Below are 13,644 nucleotides of genomic sequence, written 5' to 3'. Positions count from 1 at the left end.
ATGTGGAACTTAGCTGAAATGAAGGCGATGTTCCACATATGCCACCAATTTTCAAGGTCAACTGTGATGTATGTAGCCATTGCCACTGTCACCGTCATGGATAAGTATTTGACAACCGAGTCATCTGCAAAAAGAGGCACAGGTAATTTTGCAAGAAAACAGGTTATTAACGAAAACCATGAGGAGAATTAGGCCAAATATGCTGCACACCAGTCTCCATAGGTAGAGCAAGTGATGAGGACCAATCAAAAGCAACAAACTATTTTCACGCCAGGAGGAAGTCGGTCTGGCAGAGACACACTGATGCAGACAGAGACACACGCTGATACAGAAAATTATCCTTCAGGTGGAAACTCGGTATCCAAGTGGCAGTGGGTAAGGGAGGACAAGAAGGTGACTGGGAGAGATGGGTTGGAGACTCTCTTTTATGGGTTCAGTCATTCTGAGTTTTAATAAGCCTTCCGCAACCATCTTCCGCTCACAGAACTACAAAGAGCATCAATGTGCTAAAAGTCTTCAGCATTCTACCAGGATGAGCAGGACAAGGTGCAAGGGTGAAGAGCCTATGGAGGAGAAAAGGTATGGACAAAGCAACAAAACTGCTAACAAATGCACAACTAGCAGTGCTACAATTGATGGACAGAAATACATTTTGAAGGAAAAGTCAAACAATGGTTGCATTGGGGTTTTTGATGCACAAAATGCTTCATTATTGGTCGAATTTTTCACCAAGCCAATGCAACAAAAAGCAAATCAGTTTAGTGCTGAAGAAAAACAAAAAAAACAAAAACGCCACACTCCCATGGAATATCACATCCAACATACATCCACAGCACACAATCGTGCCTGCAACTGTGTGTTTGTCTCCGTTAGCTCTTCTGCTTTCTTCTCCAAAGAGAAAACCCAGGCCTTGCGCTTCAGACGACAACGAGTGGCTGCAGCTCGGTTACGCTCGAGGAACCGCCGGCGACGCTCTTCTGGGTCTTCAATAGCACAGCGCCGCCGCCGCGTAAGCCCGGACCCTCCAATTCCAAGAGCTTGCCCTGGCATTCTGACATCCTGCAACGGAATGAAAATGCAGTCCATAAGATTAATTCAGTAATCACAGAGCTCGCTTGGCCACAAAAATGAACTCATGCTCTTCCAGAGATAAGGATGGTTTTCCGAGTGAATTCAGGGATTCCAATGACGCTCTTCAGACGTCTCTTTCAACAGATTCTACAGAACGTTCATCGAAGTATGACAACTTCCCTGGGAAGCATGGAGTATGTTAACAAGAGACAGAGGTGGGCAGACAGGTACACTCTCACTCTGATACAGGCAGGCAGACAGGTACACTCTCGCTCTGATGCAGGTGGGCAGACAGGTACACTCACTCTGATGCAGGCAGGCAGACAGGTACACTCACTCTGATACAGGCAGGCAGACAGGTACACTCACTCTGATACAGGCAGGCAGACAGGTACACTCTCACTCTAATGCAGACAGGTACACTCACTCTGATACAGGCAGGCAGACAGGTACACTCTCACTCTGATGCAGGCAGTCAGAAAGGTACACTCTCACTCTGATACAGGCAGGCAGACAGGTACACTCTCACTCTGATGCAGGCAGGCAGGCAGACAAGTACACCTCTCACTCAGATGTAGACAGGCAGACAAGTACACTCTCACTCAAATGCAGGCAGGCAGACAGGTACACTCTCACTCTGATGCAGGCAGGCAGACAGGTACACTCTCACTCTGATGCAGGCAGGCAGACAGGTACACTCTCACTCTGATACAGGCAGGCAGACAGGTACACTCTCACTCTGATGCAGGCAGGCAGAAAGGTACACTCTCACTCTAATGCAGACAGGTACACTCTCACTCTGATACATGCAGGCACACAGGTACACTCTCACTCTGATGCAGGCAGGCAGAAAGATACACTCTCACTTTGATGCAGGCAGGCAGACAGGTACACTCTCACTCTGATACAGGCAGGCAGACAGGTACATTCTCACTCTGATGCAGGCAGGCAGACAGGTACACTCTCGCTTTGATGCAGGCAGGCAGACAGGTACACCTCTCACTCAGATGTAGACAGGCAGACAAGTACACTCTCACTCAAATGCAGGCAGGCAGACAGGTACACTCTCGCTCTGGTGCAGGCAGGCAGACAGGTACACTCTCACTCTGATACAGGCAGGCAGACAGGTACACTCTCACTCTGATACAGGCAGGCAAACAGGTACCCTCTCACTCTGATACAGGCAGGCAGACAGGTACACTCACTCTGATGTAGACAAGCAGACAAGTACACTCTCACTCAAATGCAGGCAGGCAGACAGGTACACTCTCACTCTGATGTAGACAAGCAGACAAGTACACTCTCACTCAAATGCAGGCAGGCAGACAGGTACACTCTCACTCTGATACAGGCAGGCAGACAGGTACACTCTCACTCTGATACAGACAGGCAGACAGGTACACTCACTCTGATGCAAGCAGGCAGACAGGTACACTCTCACTCTAATGCAGACAGGTACACTCACTCTGATACAGGCAGGCAGACAGGTACACCTCTCACTCAGATGTAGACAGGCAGACAGGTACACCTCTCACTCAGATGTAGACAGGCAGACAAGTACACTCTCACTCAAATGCAGGCAGGCAGACAGGTACACTCTCACTCTGATACAGGCAGGCAAACAGGTACCCTCTCACTCTGATACAGGCAGGCAGACAGGTACACTCACTCTGATGTAGACAAGCAGACAAGTACACTCTCACTCAAATGCAGGCAGGCAGACAGGTACACTCTCACTCTGATGTAGACAAGCAGACAAGTACACTCTCACTCAAATGCAGGCAGGCAGACAGGTACACTCTCACTCTGATACAGGCAGGCAGACAGGTACACTCTCACTCTGATACAGACAGGCAGACAGGTACACTCACTCTGATACAGGCAGGCAGACAGGTACACCTCTCACTCAGATGTAGACAGGCAGACAAGTACACTCTCACTCAAATGCAGGCAGGCAGACAGGTACACTCTCGCTCTGGTGCAGGCAGGCAGACAGGTACACTCTCACTCTGATACAGGCAGGCAGACAGGTACACTCTCACTCTGATACAGGCAGGCAAACAGGTACCCTCTCACTCTGATACAGGCAGGCAGACAGGTACACTCACTCTGATGTAGACAAGCAGACAAGTACACTCTCACTCAAATGCAGGCAGGCAGACAGGTACACTCTCACTCTGATGTAGACAAGCAGACAAGTACACTCTCACTCAAATGCAGGCAGGCAGACAGGTACACTCTCACTCTGATGTAGACAAGCAGACAAGTACACTCTCACTCAAATACAGGCAGGCAGACAGGTACACTCTCACTCTGATACAGGCAGGCAAACAGGTACCCTCTCACTCTGATACAGGCAGGCAGACAGGTACACTCTCACTCTGATACAGGCAGGCAAACAGGTACCCTCTCACTCTGATACAGGCAGGCAGACAGGTACACTCACTCTGATGTAGACAAGCAGACAAGTACACTCTCACTCAAATGCAGGCAGGCAGACAGGTACACTCTCACTCTGATGTAGACAAGCAGACAAGTACACTCTCACTCAAATGCAGGCAGGCAGACAGGTACACTCTCACTCTGATACAGGCAGGCAGACAGGTACACTCTCACTCTGATACAGACAGGCAGACAGGTACACTCACTCTGATGCAAGCAGGCAGACAGGTACACTCTCACTCTAATGCAGACAGGTACACTCACTCTGATACAGGCAGGCAGACAGGTACACCTCTCACTCAGATGTAGACAGGCAGACAAGTACACTCTCACTCAAATGCAGGCAGGCAGACAGGTACACTCTCGCTCTGGTGCAGGCAGGCAGACAGGTACACTCTCACTCTGATACAGGCAGGCAAACAGGTACCCTCTCACTCTGATACAGGCAGGCAGACAGGTACACTCACTCTGATGTAGACAAGCAGACAAGTACACTCTCACTCAAATGCAGGCAGGCAGACAGGTACACTCTCACTCTGATACAGGCAGGCAAACAGGTACCCTCTCACTCTGATACAGGCAGGCAGACAGGTACACTCACTCTGATGTAGACAAGCAGACAAGTACACTCTCACTCAAATGCAGGCAGGCAGACAGGTACACTCTCACTCTGATACAGGCAGGCAGACAGGTACACTCTCACTCTGATACAGGCAGGCAGACAGGTACACTCACTCTGATGTAGACAAGCAGACAAGTACACTCTCACTCAAATGCAGGCAGGCAGACAGGTACACTCTCACTCTGATGTAGACAAGCAGAGAAGTACACTCACTCAAATGCAGGCAGGCAGACAGGTACACTCTCACTCTGATACAGGCAGGCAGACAGGTACACTCTCACTCTGATACAGACAGGCAGACAGGTACACTCACTCTGATGCAAGCAGGCAGACAGGTACACTCTCACTCTAATGCAGACAGGTACACTCACTCTGATACAGGCAGGCAGACAGGTACACTCTCACTCTGATGCAGGCACGCAGAAAGGTACACTCTCACTCTAATGCAGGCAGGCAGACAGGTACACCTCTCACTCTGATGTAGAGAGGCAGACAAGTACACTCTCACTCAAATGCAGGCAGGCAGACAGGTACACTCTCGCTCTGGTGCAGGCAGGCAGAAAGGTACACTCTCACTCTAATGCAGACAGGTACACTCACTCTGATGCAGGCAGGCAGACAGGTACACTCTCACTCTAATGCAGACAGGTACACTCTCACTCTGATACAGGCAGGCAAACAGGTACACTCTCACTCTGATACAGGCAGGCAAACAGGTACCCTCTCACTCTGATACAGGCAGGCAGACAGGTACACTCTCACTCTGATACAGGCAGGCAGACAGGTACACTCACTCTGATGTAGACAAGCAGACAAGTACACTCTCACTCAAATGCAGGCAGGCAGACAGGTACACTCTCACTCTGATGTAGACAAGCAGAGAAGTACACTCTCACTCAAATGCAGGCAGGCAGACAGGTACACTCTCACTCTGATACAGGCAGGCAGACAGGTACACTCTCACTCTGATACAGACAGGCAGACAGGTACACTCACTCTGATGCAAGCAGGCAGACAGGTACACTCTCACTCTAATGCAGACAGGTACACTCACTCTGATACAGGCAGGCAGACAGGTACACTCTCACTCTAATGCAGACAGGTACACTCACTCTGATACAGGCAGGCAGACAGGTACACTCTCACTCTGATACAGACAGGCAGACAGGTACACTCACTCTGATGCAAGCAGGCAGACAGGTACACTCACTCTGATGCAAGCAGGCAGACAGGTACACTCTCACTCTAATGCAGACAGGTACACTCTCACTCTGATGCAGGCAGGCAGACAGGTACATTCTCACTCTGATGCAGGCAGGCAGACAGGTACACTCTCGCTCTGGTGCAGGCAGGCAGACAGGTACACTCTCACTCTGATACAGGCAGGCAGACAGGGACACTCTCACTCTAATGCAGCCGGGCAGACAGGTACACTCTCACTCTGAAGCAGGCAGGCAGAAAGGTACACCTCTCACTCTGATGCAGGCAGGCAGACAGGTACACTCTCACTCGAATGCAGCCGGACAGACAGGTACACTCTCGCTCTGATGTACACTCTCACTCTGATGCAGGCAGGCAGAAAGGTACACTCTTGCTCTGATGCAGGCACGCAGACAGGTACACTCTCGCTCTGATGCAGGCAGGGAGACAGGTACACTCTCACTCTGATGCAGGCAGGGAGACAGGTACACTCTCACTCTGATGCAGGCAGGCAGACAGGTACACTCTCACTCGAATGCAGCCGGACAGACAGGTACACTCTCACTCTGATGCAGGCAGGCAGAAAGGTACACTCTTGCTCTGATGCAGGGAGGCAGACAGGTACACTCTCGCTCTGATGCAGGGAGTCCGACAGGTACACTCTCACTCTGATGCAGGCAGGCAGACAGGCACACTCTCACTCTGATGCAGGCAGGCAGACAGTGTGTCTGTCTGTCTGTCTGTCTGTCTGTCTGTGTCTCTGTCTCTGTCTCTGTCTCTGTCTCTGTCTCTGTCTCTGTCTCTGTCTCTGTCTCTGTCTCTCTCTCTCTCTCTCTCTCTCTCTCTCTCTCTCTCTCTCTCTCTCTCTCTCTCTCTCTCTCTCTCTCTCTCTCTCTAATGCAGCCGGGCAAACAGGTACACTCTCACTCTAATGCAGCCGGGCAGACAGGTACACTCTCACTCTTATGCAGACAAGCAGACAGGTATACTCTCACTCTAATGCAGGGAGGCAGACAGGCACACCTCTCACTCTGATGTAGGCAGGCAGACAGGTACACTCTCACTCTAATGCAGCTGGACAGACAGGTACACTCTCGCTCTGATGTACACTGTCACTCTGATGCAAGCAGGCAGACAGGTACACTCTCACTCTGATGTAGACAAGCAGACAAGTACACTCTCACTCAAATGCAGGCAGGCAGACAGGTACACTCTCACTCTGATGCAGGCAGGCAGACAGGTACACCTCTCACTCTGATGCAGCCGGGTAGACAGGTACACTCTCGCTCTGATGTAGGTAGGCAGACAGGTACACTCTCGCTCTGATGTAGGCAGGCAGAGGGACACGACAATTCACACATGACATGCACACATGTCCACATGAACGTGATGGTGAGTTGTTGGGAAATAAAGGGATTTTTTTTCTGCAGGAGGCATGAAACACTGATAAGTCAAAAGTCCTTTTTATCAAAGTGAGGGTATGGTCATGTGGCAGCAAAACTCAGCAAAGACATTGCAGTTTATAGATAAATCACATTTCTCTTGCAGTGGGTGTTCCCTGATGCCATCAGAACCAAAAACACGTTTTTGACTGCAAAGATTATTGACAGAAAAACAGAATCCCACAAATATCATCTATTTTCAGGGGTGGAGTGGGGGGAGGGGTGATATAATTTTATGCCTGGTGTTGGCTTCGTGGTTAGAGTGGTGGGTTTGGGATCCCAGCATCCTGAGTTCAAATCCCACACAGTTGTTGAATTAATACCACGTGGGGTTGACTGCCTGTCATCCTTCCGAGGTCGGTAAAATGAGTGCCAGCTTGCTGGTATCCTGTGCCGGAGTGGCGACCCATCCTGGATTGTGCCCAATAGCCAAGGAGACTGCTTTGGCAGCAACAACGCTCTGCACAGAGTATGGTCTCGAAGGATGGATGGATATAATTTTGGTTCAGGGTAATAAATACATATGTACAATCAAATCTAGATAAACACCAAAACAAAGGAATTTGTATCTCGACACAGAAATGAAGAGTTCACATCAAAGGCTGAAAAAAAAACTGGTTACCCAAGTTAACAAAGCTTCCACCTCTACATTAGCACGAGGGTTAGCATTATCTTATGTTATCTGTGCAGAATTAAATAAAGGTCGAATACATCTGGGAACAACCAAAGGATTAGTAAACAGAATGAAACGAAAATCTTCAAATGTCACCGGGAACAAAACATTTTCTGTGCTGACAAGTGCCATCGGAATCTCTGTATCGGAGGCCGAGTCTCCTGCTTCTCACTCACCATGAGCAGAACGTCGGTCGGTCTTGCCCTCTTATATAGATTGACTATTGCTCGTCTGGCTGTCGACCTCAACCCAATACCCTGCCCCTCTCCCAGGTTGCACAGCACATACCGGAAGCCAACACCTCGTGACCCTCCTTTACACCGGCTTCAAGCTCACCTCTGTTCATTCTTCACCCCCTCTCCCCCACATCCCCGTTTGTGAAACCATCTCTCAAAGTCTGTTTTTGGCAATCTCCTGCCTCCAGTTCTTCCTGTTTGGACCTTCCTGGAACTATTTCTGGAACCTCATGCTTTCTCCCAAATTCTTCCTGTGAGCTAAAGCAACACGGGGAGGGCGGATTGCTCCCTTTCACCATACTGAGGCATCATTTGGAAGGAATATTTTGGTTGCACAAAATTATACTTCTCTTGTTGAACAGACAAAGTTAAACAAAACGTAGTTACCTGGAAATGTGAAATTGCAAGGGTGGTTACATTAATCTTTCTTACATTTACTTTGTTCTCACAATTGGGGGTCACGAAGGGATCATCGATACACAGTCCTCCGCAGCTTACATACTTCCACCGTCTCTCTGAAAGTTCGTGGTGTTATCGAAGTAACTTTTTTGAAGTTATCTTGCTTTAATTGGACAAGCTTAGTGGTCAATGACAATGCTGTGCAAAAATGCGGCATCGTTGGTTTGCCAATTGAAGCATTGGAGAGAAAAAGAAGTCGAGGAAAGCCGAGCTGTGCGCACGGTGTCGCATCGATGAGCAACTTGAGAAACCGTACGTTTAACCACAGCACTGACACCGCTTCAAGTCAACCCCCACGTGGGGTGAAACACCAAAAAGTGTTTCAGTTTGAAAAACGAATAAAATATTTAGAGAGGAGTGAAAAGGGCAGGCGGCGGGGGGTGAGGAGGGTGTTATCCCCTTTCCCAAGTGGTAAATTGACTAAATTAAAATTTCAAAGGGGGCTTTCTTCTGGTCCTCTTGTCATCTGACAGGACGGTGCAGAAGAAGCACACTTACCTTGGAGCTGTCTGGTCTGAGTTTGACTCACAATCCAACTATAAGGTGGCGGGTTGGCGTTTCACAGACATGGCGTTGCAACACAAAGCAGGTATTCCCTCGGATGGACGTTGAGCTGGGTATATTCGTCTGTTAGCATTAACTGGTAAATTTTAAAGATCCCAATTTCTTTCGTGGAGAAGAACAACAATTATCACCTGCACTATGAACAAATTACAAAACAGCTGTCCAAATATGCACCTTCAGTCAAACGTCAGGCCTGGCCAGACAGTTCTTGAATCCTCTCTCCGAAAGGACCGTCTGGCAAACCCTCCTCGGTTTTCTTTAAAATCCTCCTGAGGAAGTTCACTCATTCAAACTCCTGGGTCTCACGATCAGCCATGATCTTTCTGGGGCAAACCACATTTCAACGTTGGTCTCCAAAGCCAGTCACCGACTGGATATCCTCAGTCATACAAAATGTCCCTCCTTAGCACACTTAAACTCAAATCCGTCTACAAGGTCTTCATTCGCAGCTTGAGAGGGGACTGCTCTCCCCTCTAGACTGGCTCCACAGCCTCACATCTTGCTCAGCTGGATGCCGTGGAAACCAAAGCCTTCAAGATCATTGGAATCTCCCATGCTGAAGCTGAGTATATGGGTCCATCACTTTGCCATCACAGACAGGTCAGTGGTCTCTCTGTCTTCCACCACCTCCTTTCTGGTCTTGCACAGGTCAGGTCAGGTATGCGAGCATGTGCCAGAACAGCGAGTCACTGCGTCGACTTTCCGCCAGCACTCCAGGGGGTCTCTGTATAGCCATCCCCCAGGCAGATACCTGGCCTATCCCCATCTCCTTGAGATGCTGATCAACCTGCTACAACTACGAGGCATGTGGTCAGCCTGTTGGCCTCCTGCACCCACGAGGCTCCCTCGCTGAGAAAATTTAGTGAACAGGGTCAGCGTCAGGAAAACTAGCCACATGCCAACACAGCTGCAGCTGATGGTCACAGACTATACATTGAACAAGTCTAATCTGAGTCTCTTTCAACAAATGCTTGTTGGACACAAAGTCTGACCAGCGATAGCCAAGGATTCTCAGAGAAGAGAACTGGTACCGAAGGAGTTAAGTATCACATCCATAAAGCAAGACTGGAAGCACCAAGGATTTAAAGACTCGGACTTTCACCCTGCATAGGTACCGACAGTAACACACCCCATGATCCAGAAAATCCATGACTCCTCAGGCCCAAACCAAACATCGATTAGTGAATAAGTGAATAAATAAGGTAAGTGAATCTCACTGTGACCTAAACATCCTCGCCATAAACAGGAACAGACAAGATAAGCAGCATCCAAGATGTCATTGAAAGCCTAGATCTTAGTTTTGACCCAGGAAACCTGTAATCTAATCAGCTCCGACTCTTCATTCAGCACCCCGAGGGCCCCCAAAAGGATATCCAGCATCTCACCAAAGATGACTGCATCATCTACGAAATCAAGGTCAGAGATCTTGACACTCCCAAACGATGCACCGCAGCTATATGTCTCCAACATCCTCCTGAGAATCCAGTCCACACAAGCGCTGAAAAGTGTGGCGACCTGTACAGACCCCTGAGATACTCCAGTAACAACTGGAAATAAGTCAGAGATGGAACCACCACACCTCACAGCACTCTCAGTACCAAATTACGGTTCATACATCAAAATGATCATTTTTGGTAGCGCACCCCATGAAGACCGAGAATACTCCAGAGGGCATCCTGATTCACTGAATCAAACGCTTTGTAGATATCAACATAGGCTGTGAGCAGCCCCTGTTGAAATTCTCGTCTGCATTCATTTAGGACCGGAATAGTAAGGACAGGGTCAATCGTTGACTTCTTTGGTGTAAAGCCCAACTGCTCTGTGTGCTCGTGCTCAAGCAGATGGTGGAGAACCCCATCAATAATTATACAAGCAAAGATCTTGCCTGGCACTGAGAGAAGGTGTCACCCCTCAGGAGTTGTTGCACTCCTGATGATCACCCTTCCCTTTCCAGTAACGGACAACAAGGCCAGCTCACCTTCCTGACCTGACTCTTCCAGTCAGCTGGGATGATGCTTGTGTTCCAAACAAAGCACATAACTGCAAGGAATGACATGAGTACAGCATTTTCATCAGCCTTGAGAAGTTCAGCATGGACACCACAGATCCCAACAGCTATACCCCCTTTCAACTGGTTCACCGCAACCTGTGTTTCCACAAACAAAGATGGTTCACAGTAGACTCGAGGGTCAGCAATAGGGATAGCAAAACCCCTGACATCCAACTCAACAGCTGGTGGGTCAGCCTGGTTCAGCCTCTCAAAGCAACCGGCCCAGCAAGCCTTCACGTCAGACTCCTCTGTCAAGAGCTCACCATCCTCCACTCCAAGTGCAGTTCACCGAGGGACAGGCTTGGATGAATGCATACACAAATCCTTCTGAAAGCAGGATGAGCATCACTTGACCACAGGTGATGCTCCACCCCTTCACGGATTCCTTGCATACAGGCCTCCTTGTCCGCTCTCAGCAAACGTACAGTTTTATGCCTCAGCTCTGTGAACAGCGAAGCTCCACCATTAAGCCTGGCTCTGTGAATGGCCAATAGTATCCAGTGTCCCTTGGGAAACAAAGTTCCTCTTCGCATGATGGTGAGTTCCAAGGTATCCACCGACAACATCCAATAGCCCAGGAGACTCCTTCGGCAGCACCGACGCTCTGTACAGAGTATGGTACCAATGGATGGATGGACCGGCAACATACAGGATAGTAGTCTTGAAGGCACTCCACAACTCTTCAGGATTTCCCAAAACACCCAGACCCCCCCCCCTCCCCCAAACACCAAATCCCCACTCAGCCTGTTCACAAACTCTTCAGCTACCCTCTCATCCTTGAGCTTTCCAACAACCAGCCTAAGCTGGGATGGTACCATTCTCCTGGATTTGAGTTGCAACTTCAGAGTTGCTACCTTCAAGCCTGTGGTCGGTATTGAGGAATTGACCGCTCCGGTGAACCCTGCAGTTATGGAGCATCCTCCAGCGACCATCAATGATCATATGGGTGCTGAAACCATGAACCAGTCACCCTAAGTCCACGACTTCTTGCAAAGTCAAGGAACTTAGTGCTATTCTGGCTCACAGTTCCAGACCCATGGGGACCAACAAATGTCTCATAACCATCCCTATCAGTGGCAGTCGATGCAATGAAATCCCCCAAGATGAGAAGAGTTATCTCGCCTGGGAGATTGATGAAAATCCTCAGTCTCATAATACGCTCGTTGACCAGTGTTACCAAAATTATCATGAGAGTCAGCTTATTGGACACAGCTACAGAAACTCATTTGGGCATGGTAACCATCAGAGCAACCAGACCAGTCGTAGATATAACCACCCATCATGATCTCACCAATATCTGGTCTCCAAACTTCAGAGTGCGACAATACTGATGTTCAAATGCTGGAGCTCAGATGACAGCAGAGACAGGTGATCATTCTCTCTTAGAATGAGGACATTCCAGGCACCCACCTGAAAGGAATGCCTCAGGTTAACCCAAGGAGACCGCAGTTTGGTGGACAACACCTCAGCACCACCCTGACACACACCACCACAACCCAACCCAGGAAGGTTACCCCGTGCTTTTCCTATCATCAAATAATGGCGGCCCCGAAGGCTTTGCCCCATTCCCATCATCCGGTGAGCTGGCCGGCAAAAGGAAGCTGCACAGGAGGTTCTCCCATGGAGTGGGTTTTCAGTTTTATTTGCATTTCTTTTTGTGTTTTGCGAAATGAAGCGTTTTGCAGTGGCTGGAGTGCAAATCCTGCCACCAACCTCCGAGAAAAAGGTAACCCAACTGCAGGAGAACGTCCGTAGCAACAGATGGGAATCAGATACGGATGGCCATTGGCTCACAAGGAGCTCCTCCACCTTTTGACAGGTTTTGTTTTTAACCCTGCTAAGTGTCCACATCCATATCCATGCACCTATGTATGTATGTATGTATGTATGTATGTATGTATGTATGTATGTATGTATGTATGAACACGAAACCTGGTGTGGGAGTATTGCATCCTCTGCTCTTTCCATGGTTTGTCTTCCTCCTCCCCCCAGGTTTCTGCAGGGCTCACACAGTCTACCATTAACCCCCTTCTGGTGTAATTACCTAAACCCAGGATCACCACTCACCTCCACTCATTTGTTCCTCTTTTTTTTTTTCTCACCGGTGGAACCAACTTCTACATCCTCTTCAATCTCATGCTTCCCTCCAGGTCTTCAACACAGCTGTTCACCACCATCTCAGATCGTCCCTAATCCAAAACCATGATCTTTTCTATTCCCGTTAACCCCACCTGAATCCCTCCTCCTTGCAATTTTCCAGTTTTCCCTCCTTGGTGTTTCCTTCTGTATCCATTTTGTCCACCCCATACATGTGTGTTTTGCGTCCTGTTTTTGTCCGTTACGTCCTGATCCCTTCACTGTACAAGCTCTTCCAAAAGCCTCGACTATGTACACGTGCAATTATTATTTTTTTTTTACATTCTTCACTGCAATTGAACCATGTAAGTATCTCATTTCGTGTTTGAGGGGGATACAAAATCTAGGTTCAGGGAAGGGTAAGGTGACCGGGTGAAAAGGCAATGTGCTGACAGTGGGACCACAGTTGGACAAAACGATCAAGTCCATGAACAAACAGGGAAAAGAGAGAGAGAGAGTGTGAGAGTGATCGAGTGATCGAGAGGAGAGAGAGTGGAGAGAGGGGAGAGTGGAGAGAGGGGAGAGAGTGGAGAGAGGGGAGAGTGGAGAGAGGAGAGAGTGAGAGAGAGAGAGTGGAGAGAGAGAGAGTGGAGAGAGAGAGAGTGGAGAGAGAGAGAGTGGAGAGAGAGAGAGTGGAGAGAGAGAGAGTGGAGAGAGTGGGAGAGTGGAGAGAGTGGGAGAGTGGAGAGAGGGAGAGTGGAGAGAGGGGAGAGTGGAGAGAGGGGAGAGTGGAGAGAGGGGAGAGTGGA

General features: G+C 49.0%; 1 protein-coding gene across 9 annotated transcripts in view; it reads right to left on the bottom strand.

The window, feature by feature from the left end:
- LOC147014905 (cyclic AMP-dependent transcription factor ATF-7-like) overlaps nt 1–13,644 on the bottom strand; it is a 176,518-nt gene that overhangs the window by 14,899 nt on the left and 147,975 nt on the right. For 7 of the 9 annotated variants that reach the window (XM_085853348.1, XM_085853349.1, XM_085853350.1 and 4 more), the window contains one exon: nt 826–1,059. In XM_085853348.1, the coding sequence (XP_085709474.1) occupies nt 826–1,059 (234 nt within the window). The remainder of the gene's footprint in view (nt 1–825; nt 1,060–13,644) is intronic. The other 2 variants (XM_085853347.1, XM_085853351.1) reach the window with 1 other exon arrangement.

The sequence above is a fragment of the Eptatretus burgeri genome, chromosome 13, assembly GCF_056783735.1.
Source record: "Eptatretus burgeri isolate ZD-2024b chromosome 13, Ebu_testis_v1, whole genome shotgun sequence".
NCBI classification, from domain to species: Eukaryota; Metazoa; Chordata; class Myxini; order Myxiniformes; family Myxinidae; genus Eptatretus; species Eptatretus burgeri.
Note: the sequence above shows the minus strand (reverse complement) of the source record. Positions and strands in the feature narration are given on the sequence as shown.